The 12340-nt window shown below is 37.0% G+C and overlaps 2 protein-coding genes across 2 annotated transcripts; one reads left to right on the forward strand and one right to left on the reverse strand.

Annotated features, from left to right (window-relative positions):
• Positions 1-201: 201 nt before the first annotated feature.
• On the forward strand, positions 202-4714 carry LOC113717916 (putative late blight resistance protein homolog R1A-3). The gene is made up of 2 exons (XM_027242761.2): positions 202-4145; positions 4244-4714. Exon 1 carries the CDS (start codon positions 303-305, stop codon positions 4140-4142), a length of 3840 nt encoding a protein of 1279 aa, XP_027098562.1. The 5' UTR covers positions 202-302; the 3' UTR covers positions 4143-4145; positions 4244-4714.
• A 7029-nt stretch (positions 4715-11743) lies between these two features.
• LOC113718565 (putative late blight resistance protein homolog R1A-10) lies at positions 11744-12337 on the reverse strand. Its single transcript, XM_027243460.1, has one exon. It carries the CDS (start codon positions 12335-12337, stop codon positions 11744-11746), a length of 594 nt encoding a protein of 197 aa, XP_027099261.1.
• Between the last annotated feature and the right edge of the window lie 3 nt (positions 12338-12340).

A 12340-nucleotide genomic window follows, 5' to 3' on the forward strand; every position in this document is an offset into this window, starting at 1 on the left:
TATGGTAATTTTTTACACGATTTACTTGTTTTATAATAGCTTCGTGAATTACTTTCCCATAATACTCCTGTTTAGTTAATCAATTAGAAATCAGGTGGGTTTTAAATAGTGATGCCACTACAGAGGTCTTTAATTAGAACTATAAAATAAATTCAAATGCCAAATTGGCCAAAAATAAAAGTTATGAACTAAATCAAAAAGTTTAAGGACGAAAATTAGTGTGTCGTCTCTGCATAGCTTCTCAACAAAAGTGTGTCGATCTGCATAGAAATTTTGGACTGAAAGAAGAGAGAGAAACAGGAATGGATCGCACTTGTGTTGATTCTGCCATTGAACAGCTCTCAAAGCTGTTGACTCTACCCCGCTTGACTTCTACTACAATGGAGATTCAAGTAAAGGCTCTTCTGCTGGACTTAAGATTTGTGAAAATGTTCTTTTGCTGCTTGACAACCTTCAAGCCCGCTGATGATCAAGAAACCATGATGGTGGCATCTATGGAGCTGACAACAGCTCGAGCTACACTAGAAGCAGCAGGGTGTAAACTGTATCAAGCTGGATTCTTTGCAAGCTTTGGACTAGATATCCAAGACTGGGAAACTTTGGTGTCTGATTTGCTTCAAATTGTTGAGCATTTGAAGCCAGAAGTCAGAGAGATTTGTCTTGGTGTTTTAGTTCATCACTCTTGGAACCCAAACTCGAAGCCCTCTTGCACGAATGAGGAGATCCTTGACTTCGTGGATTCCATCCTACTGAATTTGAAGAGACTATCGTTAATTGTCAACAACAACAACAACATGGTCCCTGATTTGAAGAAGCAGATGGAAGCCCTTGAAGAGAAGCTAAAGTTCACCAGAGATTTCCTTGACTTCACCAAAAGAAGATGTGGGAGATCATATGACAGACTTGAAGATCTCTTCACAATATTTCAAGCTTGGACTAAAAATGCTGCTTGCTTGTCACTTCTGTATTGGGTGGAGCTGGACATCATGGACCAAAACATGGCTCATCAAATGAATACTGTGCTCTCTGATAGCCTACAAGAGATCATGCGTTGCACTCCAAGGGTCATACAGATGTATCTTGGGCTCCTTAAAGCTTCAAAGACTTCGCGAGAAGACATCCTTCCAGTGGGGGAAATCCTTGCAAGATTTGTTAGTTTTTTACCCTTGGAAAATCTCGTGGATTCTGTGGAGGGTGATGACATTGCAATCTTCCGCACGGGCCTGATTTTCTTAATTTCATTCCTCATGGATCTACCAAAGGAGTTACAAAAAGGAGCAGCCAGGAGAAATGAGTCCTTGAAACTAATTGAAGTAGCCAGGAGAAATGCGTTCTTGAAACAAATTGAAGCAGCCATTTATAAGGTGGCATCTCTAATTTCCATGGGAGGAGATTCTTTTGTTCCTACATGCCTGGAAAAGATGCACAAGATCATGACTCAGGTCAAAAAGCATCACTTCCAAATGCCAAAGTCATCAGCTTCTAATTGTCCCACGACTGACGGAATGGGATTTGTTTATTCCATCTTGATAAATTTGGAGGAAATCATGAAAAGCAATGCCACCAATTTTTTCCTTTTTGCAAAGCACATAGTTGGGGCAATCCACAGGGAACTTCATGCCCTTTGGCTTTTGCAAAAGGGTATAACGCATTTGCAAAATGGGTATCAATACAAAAAGCTAAGAGGTCTTCTGGCACAAACTATCAATGTAGCATACCGAGCAGAACATGTTGTCAGATCACGTTCAGTTGTGGATAGGCCCATTTGGTATCATTTGATGTGTCTTTCAGACGTACTGGAAGAAATAAAAATCATCAAGACTGCAGTTGGCAAGATTAGAAGAGAGGTGCAGACATCCAAGAAGATGAGTTTTTGTGCTCAGACAAGTATCAACTGCACACAATTATCATCACGAACTAATGCTTCAAATGTTGATGAAGTTGCTTTTCCCTTCACTGATGAAGCTGATGCAATTATTAATCTCCTAATGAGAGGATCACTCGGGCTTTCCATTGTCTCAGTAGTTGGAATGCCTGGAGTAGGTAAGACAACACTCGCCAAAGCAGCGTACAACAATCTTTCAGTTAAAATGCACTTTCATAAACTAGCGTGGTGCTCTGTTTCTGATGGTACACAAAGAAGTGGAGACTTGTTACTTGATATATTAAAGTGCACTAATCCTGTTAAAGCTAAGACTGACGAAGATTTAGCTCTTGAAGTCAGGAGAAGTTTACTGAAAGAGAGGTACCTCATTGTTTTAGATGATATTTGGGAGATTGGAGCTTGGGATGCTATAAAACTGTCACTTCCAAACGATAAAAATGGGAGTAGAATTCTGCTGACGAGTCAAAATCACAACCTGGGTTTGCAAACTGGACTTCCTCATAATGTTTATCCTCTTTCTGTACTCAATGATGAAAGAAGCTGGAAACTTTTGGAAAAGATGCTATTCCACAACCATGGCTGCCCTCCACATCTATTAGGTGTCGGTCAGAAAATTGCAAGTAATTGTAAAGGACTACCTTTGGCGCTCGCTGCAAGTGCAGTTCTTCTTCGAAGGGAAGAGCAGAATCTTGATCAATGGGGACGAATTGAAGAAAGTTCAAATCCAGGCATTGCCGGCAAAGGTTTCATGGACATTCTAGAGCTAAGCTACAACCGCTTACCCGACCATTTGAAACCTTGTTTTCTTTATTTTGGCTCCTTGCAAGCTGGTAAAGAAGTTAGTGGCCAAAAGCTGATTTTACTATGGATTGCAGAAGGATTCATACAGAAGGCGGCAATTGGGAGTATTGGGAGCTTAGAAGTTCTGGGAATGGACTACTTGATAGAGCTAATTGATCATAGCCTGGTAGATGTCACTAAAAGAAGTTCGGATGGTGGAATAAAAGCATGTCGTGTTAATGAGCTCTTGCATAGCTTTTGCGTGGAAAAGGCTCAAGAAGAAAACTTTTTGCACGTTGATTGGTCAGATCGGTCTGATCTTTCTCATGGCTCATCAACTCGAACAATGCATTACCCTTATCGGTTGTGCATTCGATCTAAATGGGAAACTTTTATGCAGCCGAAACCTATTGGTAGACATCTCTACTCTCTACTTGCCTGTTCCAAAATTAGTAGGCATCAATCCTATTTAAGATCTGTTGCCTTTGAGCATTTTCATAGCTTTAAACTTCTTTACATCTTGAATTTGGAGGGCATCTACTTGGATATTTCTTTTCCTCAAGAAATCATGTCAATAGTTCATTTGAGACACTTAGCAATCCGAGGTAGTTTTACAAGGATCCCATCATCCATAGCCAATCTTTGGAACCTAAGAAGTCTTGTTGTGAAAGGAGGACGATCCTTGATTTCTTTACCAGAAGCCATTTTGAAGATGAAAAGTTTAAAACATGTGAAAATAAGTGAAAAGGCTGTTATCTCTTTGGGTGACCATGAGCTTGAGGATTCTTCTCTGCAAGTTAATTACATCAAGACTTTTTCCACGCTAGCTCTTCATCATGTAGCAGATTCTGAGAATCTGTTAAGAAAGTTAACTGGACTTCAGAAGCTCAGATGTGTTGTTTCAGGATCACAACTGTATAGTAATAACAAAGTTCAGTTTCCAGCATTTGCCTACCTAAAAGATCTCCAGTCACTGACATTGTCTACGCTTGATTATGAAGGTCTAGTTTCTTGCAGTTGGTTGCACAATCAGTTTCAGACATTTAACTTCCCCTCAACTCTCAAGAAACTGACCTTGTATAGATTGGGACTACCGTGGAGAGGAATATCAATGATAATGCAGCTCGAGAATCTCGAGGTTCTGAAATTACGCGAACAAGCTTTTATGGGGAATAGATGGCACATGAAACTGGGAAAGGAGGAATTTCGCAACCTCAAATTCCTAGAACTGTCAAATTTAGACATCCGACAATGGCGTGGCAACGACATTGATCCCTTCCCATGCCTTGAAGGACTAGTTGTGAAAGATTGTCACAGACTTTTGGAGGTTCCCCTTTGTTTGGGAAGAACTGCTACCCTGCAGATGATTGAGTTGCGTCAATGCAGCGATAGTGTCAAAAAATTAGCCAAAGATATTCTAGAAGAACAGGGAAATTGGGGCAACAATGAACTTAAACTTCTCATCTTAGACTCTTAGCAGGTTAGTTAAATTACGGCCTTTTGTTGTTCTCAATTTAATGTAATTTCCTCGTCTTCTTTTTTTTTTTTCCCCCCTTATATTATCATTTTGATTTTCAGTTGCTTGAAATTAAAGAATTTCTGAGCCGAAGGTCAGCGACCGGTAAAACTGAAATCCTCAGAGGCATTCTCGTTCCATTGTTACAGTTGGATTGACTCAGCAGTTTCAAGCATCTATACTTTTAATATGTCAATGGTCAATTCAGTACATGCATTTGCTTGAATGGACGACCGCAGAATTCAGGTTATCTGCTGCAGGTAAACTTCTGTTCTGCTGAACTATGCCCCTTAATTTGACAGCAATGACACGGGGAGGGCAAAAGAAAAACTGAAGGGATTCTCAAAATCATCTGCACCAATAGATGATAATCAGCAAACCTTTGCAGTTTGAAGTACTAGGCTGTTTTGGTTCTTTCCAGTCATGTCCAACTCCTCGTGTTTTCTTGGCTTGGCTCTGAACGCTGATATGTATGCTGTTTGGTGGAATTATGAATAAATGTTTCCTTGTTATATTGCAATTTTCTTGCTTCCTATCTTCAACTATGAGCAATGATGGAGTCAAGGGGGCTGATGGGGCCATAACCCCCATAAGTTTTGAAAATTTTAATTTATATTGTGTAAATATATATATAAAATAAAGTTGGATCCCTCTAATTTTTTTATAATTTTAGTTTATATTATGATAATATATATATATATATATATATATATGAATTAGCCACTTTTAAATTAATTTTTTTCAAAAAATTTACTTATTTTTTACGTGCCTTTATAATTAAAGTTAATTTTGATGTTTTAAATGTCATATTTCTAAATAAATGAAAATCATTTTGAACATAGCATATTAAAAAAATTTTGTTAGAAAAATTTTGACCCTTAGAAATAAAATCCTGACTCCGTCACTGAGCATGAGAAGAGGAATGATTTGAAAATACTACATAAACACATCGGCAGGATCTTTTGTCCCATTTTCGTTCCAGTTCCCACGGCATGTCCTATCTTTTACTGTATTATTGTTTTCGGTTTTCACAAATATTCTTATTTTAATTATTTTTGTTTTCTTATGTTCCAATAACTGCCAACGGGTTAAAATTTAGAATGCAATAGACTAAAAAATAAGTGATATATTTTTTTTATCTATAAAATTTTTTAGTTTATCCCGTCAATAGTTATTGAAATTTAAAGGAGTAAAAACAATTAAAATGGGATGTTTGCATACAAAAAAATGATTAATATAATAAAAAGTGAAATAGGAAGCCAACCAAAAAAAGATCCATTGGGATAAAGTATTCCATTTCTCCCCTCTTATCCAGTTAAGCACAAGAATGCACAAAACACAACAGAGGATGGGCAATCAACAAAATTTTCACTATCTACATATTTACGTTCGCTATTCAAACTTTTTGGTGGGCGAAATCTATTAATTATATAATGCTCAATATTACATATTTAAGAATCCGTGAAAAGGAATTTTTCTGAAAAAATGTGAGAGATACTTAATTCTTAAATCTAATAAACCGGTGGTAAATTTAGATTTAAAAGACGAATTAATCTACTTGATACCCGAGTTGTTTTGACTTGGTAAGAATTTGCTCAAATTTTATTTGCCAGCTAATCAAATTAAAATGTGAACGACAAAGTTTCAAAATCAATTACAACTGGGTTCAATTAGTACAAAACTTGAAATATATATTGTAAGGACTTGCAAATTCCTTATATTTTTCTTAAAAATGCCATTTTATTTGAAAATTATTACTTTATAATAGCCTTACTACCTAATCACTCCACAATAAGTGCAAATGAATATAGAAGTAAGGGTTTTCTCTTTTCGATTTCAAGTTAGCGCGAATTAGGGTTTTTACGTCTATCCGTAGTGTGACTATCCTGTGCGGAGTGTGGATCAAATTTGGTACTTAAGAGTGAGTTTTAGGTGTTGTTAAGTGTGTGAGTAGAAGTGATAATAATAAATTAGTGAATTATAAGTTAAAACTCTAGTATAACTGATTTTAGGAAAATCGTCTCGAACCGACGTGTACCGTTTTTTTTTTCGATTGACCACACCACTTGACCAACACTTTCCTACCCTAAAATATCCTTGATATTATTGCAAAATATCTCCCTCAATCTCAGCATGGAGTGGCCGAATTATTTGACCAAAAAAAACAAGGAAAAAAGAAAAATTTAAGAATGAATCTTGAAGCAACAAGTGGCGGTCTTCCATTGGATTGTTGACTAACTAATTTACACCATATTTATCACCAAAAACCAACCAATTTCCTCCATAATTTCAGCATACCAGCCGAGAGCAAGAGAGAGAGAAGAGTGAAGAGAGCTTTCCAATTTTCAACCTTGAATCCAACATTTTGAGTGAAAACAAGAAAAATTAAACCGATTAATCACTAGTTTGGGAGCTTAGGAAGCTTGGAAGCTAAACTTTGCAAGGAGTGGTGGAGGATATCCTTTGTAAGCTTGTTCTTGAGGTATATTGGCTGTCCCTTATCTTGGGTTCTTTTATTTTTGGCTTAAGTTGCTATACAACTCATGTTTTGATGAAATTGGTGGCTATACAAGTAGTTGTGATGATTTTGGGTGCATTAGTAAGGTAGGGTTTTGTATTGTTCAGCCCTATTTTTTATTGTGTGGATGGTATATGATGTATATAAACTTGTATATGAGGTGGTAGTGATAGTTTTAAGTTAGAAATGTGAATTATATCTTGAATGTAGCAAAATTTCAGAAGTGAAAATCCTTAGTGCCATGTTCTTCCCGATTTTAGTTCACCATGATAGAGGCCGAATTAGATTTAGCACAAAACATGAAAGTTGTAGAGAATGATGTTTTATAGTTGTCTACACAATTTCAGCCCAATCCGAGCACTGTATCTCGTAAAAAGATAAAAATACCCCTGAGACGCCCTAGCTCGAGTCCACTAGATAGTTTTGACATTTCCTCATGTTGGCTGCGTTTTTCACCTTGATCCGTACCAAATCAGTCTTTGGCCAAAACATGAAACTTTTAGCCCTATGTTTCAGATTTCCAAAACAACCGAAAACATCTCAAACAGAATTGTGTAGCCTGAGTTATTGTCATTTGAAGTCAGTACTGACAACTGTCCTGACAAGGACATTTTGGTTTTGTAATCCGGACTTTGACCTAGATACACTATGAACTGGACTGAGTAGTCTTCATCTAAGTTGTAGCACTCTATCTTAACTTCGAAACGGTATAAATTTCACCCTAATCCGATAAGCGTAGTTTCGGTTGTATCCGATACGCTAAGTGACGTCAAATCTGCTTTTGATTTTAGGCCTTAAACTTCATTTTCGGTCAATTTTTCTAACTTGGTTTGGTAATCATATGATATTGAGCCTATTGAACGGCTATTGTAATGCATTTATGTTGTGTGTAATGTTGGGACTAATTGAGGAAAATAATGAAGTCGTAAATGGTTGGAAAATAGGTAAATACAAAGGGCGTGCTGCCCAAATTTACGCTCGAGAACTAGAAAGAGATACTTACGACTTGAGTAAGGCTTGAGAGCGAATACCACTTGAACCATCTAGGATAGATATGTCTTCTGTTATCGAGGTATATAAGTTAGAATTTGGCCAAACTTGTACTCTTGGGAAATGAAATAACAACTACTCCGAAGACGTTTTCCTCGTACTTTCGACTCAAATGGTATTTTCAAACATAATTGTTACAAAGTTTCACAGTTTGAAAAGCGAACGAGTGTTCTACGAAGATTCTCTAAATGAATTTCAATTATTTGGTTCTTATTAAACGAAACGTTTAAGTTTTGACCCTTAGTCGATTTCCAAAATTCTTAAATAATATTTTATCGCAGATTTGAATTCCACACACGGAGTAATACCCGAACGTAACTTGTAAAGGCACCGCATCTTTTGGTGAGTGCTTCCAAATACCTGATTGAACTGGACACTTGTTCACAATACTTGATCAATATAAATAAATGATATGAGATTTGTTGATCGGGCAAGAGTGTACTTTATCGCACTTGCCCTAACATGATATATACTTGTTTATTGTTGCAATTAATTTGATATATTTGTACTTGATTTGTAAGTGTGGAGCGGCAGTATGTACCACACTCAATCCGAGTGAGAGGTGCCTCTTATTCCCGTCTCCATACTTTGATTTTAATTCCGTCGATTGGAGATGTTATCTCATCGACTTCTTGGGGACCCAAACCCCACTGGCTAGTTAATCGAGTCGAGCCGGCAAGGGATTGGTCGATTAGATAACGAACCATGGGTAGTTAGTGATGTCGAGTGCAGTGTTATTTTCTCGACTAATCGGTATACTCGAGTATTACCACCAGTGTTTATTAAGGATTTTGGTCCCAGTAGGGGGTGTGAATGGTGGATGGAGAGTAGTTTAAGTGGTGCTCTACTGGATTGGTTACTTACTTGAAAGTTGACGGAGTGTCAACTATTATTTGATCAATCTCTGATGATGCAATGGGAAGTTGGCTCCTGAGAGCCATCCGTATCCTTATATTTGAAAATGATTATTGCTTATTGGCTTATTGTTTCTTTTGAAAAACAAAAATACTCTATACTCGTTCATTTTGAGATTTACTACTTGAAGTGTTATTGCTCACTTTTATGAATTTTTCATACTCATTACTTTACTACGTGATATTTGCACGTTTAAATAATGGTCAACTTGCTATCTGAAACCTTACTGGGTTTTTAGCTCATTCCACGTCATTTATTTTCCTTACAGGGGGTACGAGCGAGGCGTGAGATGTGTACAGACTAGCGTAGTCTAGTTGTTTTGAATTTTGAATTTGTACTCACGCTAGTACCCGACTAGGGTTGATTGTACTTGAATTGTAAATACTTTGAAGTATTTTGGTGTGTAGAAACTTTGTATCTGGATTTGTGCATCGATGTATATTATAAGTTTGAATTGCGATGTTATTTATTGTATATGGATGTATGCGGGAGATCCGAGTGAGTGAGTTCTGGTGAGAGTTGGACAGACGGTCCGCCGAACCCTTTGGTACACTTTAGGGGGAGGTGGGGCCGTCACATATATAATCCAAGCGACTTGAGTTCAACTAGATAAAAACTCGTCTAAATTCAACTCAACAAATAAGCAAATCAAGTTTAACTACAATTTCAAATTCATTAAAAATAAACAAATAAGTTTGAATACAAGAATGTTGTACTTGATTAATCTTATTTAAAGTTCTAAGGAAATTAATCTTATACTTGAAAAAACTTTCATTTTCGAATGTGTAAGGTTTAAAATTTGGCCAATAAAGTTCTTTGGATTAATCTTATACCAACAATGTTCAAACAAACATCTTTTGCTCCATTCAATCATAAATTTTGAGCTTTATAACTCTACATAATAATGGAGAAGACTTGTCACTAAACAAGTCTTGTTATGAAATTATGGTACCAAAAGTTGATCTCCTGCTATAATTTTTTTTTCTTTAATTTTAGCACATCTTGATAAAAACAACCTTCAAAAAACAAATCAAGATCAGCAGAAGTTACAAAACTACTGAGAGCCCATAATGGCTAATATCACTCAATTCAAGAACTGTCATAAAATATTGAATTCAATGGTGTTAGGGGCTCTTTGTAAGTCTTCAATCTTATTCTTGTGGAACCGTTCTTGAATTTGAATGGTATTAGGCTCTGTATTAGCCTCTTCATAGAAGTTAAGCATGATTGGAAAGGCCCAAAACAGAACCATACATGTTCAATAGGAAACTAACTTTTTGGATTTGCCACTTTAGTTTCATTTTTCAGCGCCTCACCTGCCATTGCCTGTCAATATCAAGGTGCAGATTTTATCAGAAGAGAAGTTCATATTTGAGTGCATAACCTGAATTCCATGTCCATTCAAGCAAATTGACAGTTGATAAATAGGGATACCTGAATCAACAGAGCCACTCAGCTCTGGAATTGGAACAAGAAAAAATGTTTCTTACAAGTTTTGTTTTATCAAACTGGACCTTCGGCTGAGAATTTCCATTTCAAGCATCTGAAAGCAAAAGAAAGATATCGATGATACATAATAGTAGAACGTAAATTCCATTAATACAACTAGTTTAAGAATGCTCACTCAAATGCCAAGTAAATGGTCATGCATGATATTAGATGAAACAAGTGGCAAGTCCGAAATGATTCTGTTAAGGAATCAAATTTAATAAACTACCATTCAGTTTATTTATCAACCAAACATGTTCTATGCACCTCGTTAGCAAGGAAAGTCATAAACTCATAATGAGATGAAAATGGAAATTGAGATTAATAACCTTCTATGAATCTGAGATCAGAAGTTCAAGTTCATAGTTGCCCCAGTCCCGTTGTTTTTTGAGAATCACCTCAGCCAAGCTTTTGACTCTATCGCTGCATCGACACAACTCAATCATCTGCAGGGTTGTAACTCTTTCAAAACAATAGGGGATCTCCACGAATCTATAACAATCTCCCATAAGAAGTTGTTCAAGGCATGGGAAGGGATCATAGGCGACAGACCATTGTCGAAGGTTTAAATTTGACAGTTCCAAGTATTTGAGGTTACAAAATTCCTCCTCTTCCGGTGTCATGTCCCATCTTTTACCCCTAAAAGTTTCTTCTCGTAATTTGAGAACCTCGAGTTTGGGTAGCTGCCTGATTATTGACATTGCCCTCCAAGGTAGTCCCAATTTATACACGGTCAGTTTCTTAAGAGTTGAGGGAAAAGCAAATGTGTGAAATTGATTATGTATCCAACTGCAAGACGCTAGACCTTCATAACCGAGAGTATACAATGTTAGTGCCTGGAGATTTTCTAGGTAGGCCAAAGCTGGAAACTGATTCTCGTTATCACAACACAGCTGTGATAATGAAACAATACATTTGAGCTTCTAAAGTCCACTTAACCTTCTTAACACCTTCTCAGGATCTGCTACATGATGAAGAGCTAATGTGGAAAAGGTTTTCATGTTATTCACTAACATAGATGAATACTCAAGCTCAAGATCATCCAGAGAGATAACAGCATTTTCACTTACATGCACATGTTTCAAATTTCTCATCGTCCAAACTGTTTCTGGTAAACAAATCAAGGGTTGTAATCCTTTCACAGCAATGCTTCTTAGATTCCAAAGATTGGCTATTGATAATGGAATTGCCGTAAAACTACCTTGGATTGCTAAGTATCTTAAATGAACCATTGATATGATTACTTCAGGAAAAGATAAATCCAAGTAGATGCCTTCCAAATTCAAGATGTGAAGGAGTTTAAAGCTATGAAAATACTGAAAGGCAACGGATTTTAAATAGGATTGATTCCTTCTAATTTCAGAAGAGACCAATAGTGAGTAGAGATATTGACCAACAGGCTTTGGCTTACCGAAAGTTTCCCATTTAGAATGAATGCTTAACCGGTAAGGGTAATGCTTTGCTCGACTTGAGAAGCCATGAGAAATATCAGACCAATCAATGTGCAAGAACTTGTCTTCTTGAGCTTTTTCCAGGCAGAAATCGTGTTATAGATCATTAAGTCGGTATGCTTTATCCCACCATCAGAACTTCATTCAGTGACATCTACAAAGCTACGATTGATGAGCTCCATCAAGTAGTCTTTTGCCAAAACTTCTAAGCTCTCCATGCTCCCCATTTCAGTTGTTCGTATGAATCCTTCTGCAACCCATAACAAGGTCAACTTTTGGGCACTAATTGCCTTACCAGCTTGAAAGGCACCAAAATATAGAAAGCAAGGCTTCAAATGGTCAGGTAAATGCTTGTAGCTTCGTTCTAGAATATCCCTGTACCCTTTGCTAGCAATGCCTGGATTTGAGTTTTCTTCAATTCGTCCCCAAAAATCAAGATTCCTCTCTTCCTTTTGAAGGAGAGCCAAAATTGCAACAATCGCCAGAAGTAGTCCTTTACATTTCCTTGCAATTTTCTTTGCAACATCTAATAGATTGTCAGGGCAACCGTGGGTGTGGAATAGCATTTCTTCCAAATATTTCCAGCTTTTTTCATCAGTGAATGGAGAAAGAAGATGAGTATTGTAAGCAAGACCAGTTTGCAAAGCTAGATTATGATTTTGACTTGTTAAGGCAATTCTGCTGCCATTTCGATCTCTTGGAAGTGACTGTCTAATAGAATCCCAAGCTCCCATCTC

Source organism: Coffea arabica, chromosome 11e (genome assembly GCF_036785885.1).
Source record: "Coffea arabica cultivar ET-39 chromosome 11e, Coffea Arabica ET-39 HiFi, whole genome shotgun sequence".
Taxonomy (NCBI): Eukaryota; Viridiplantae; Streptophyta; class Magnoliopsida; order Gentianales; family Rubiaceae; genus Coffea; species Coffea arabica.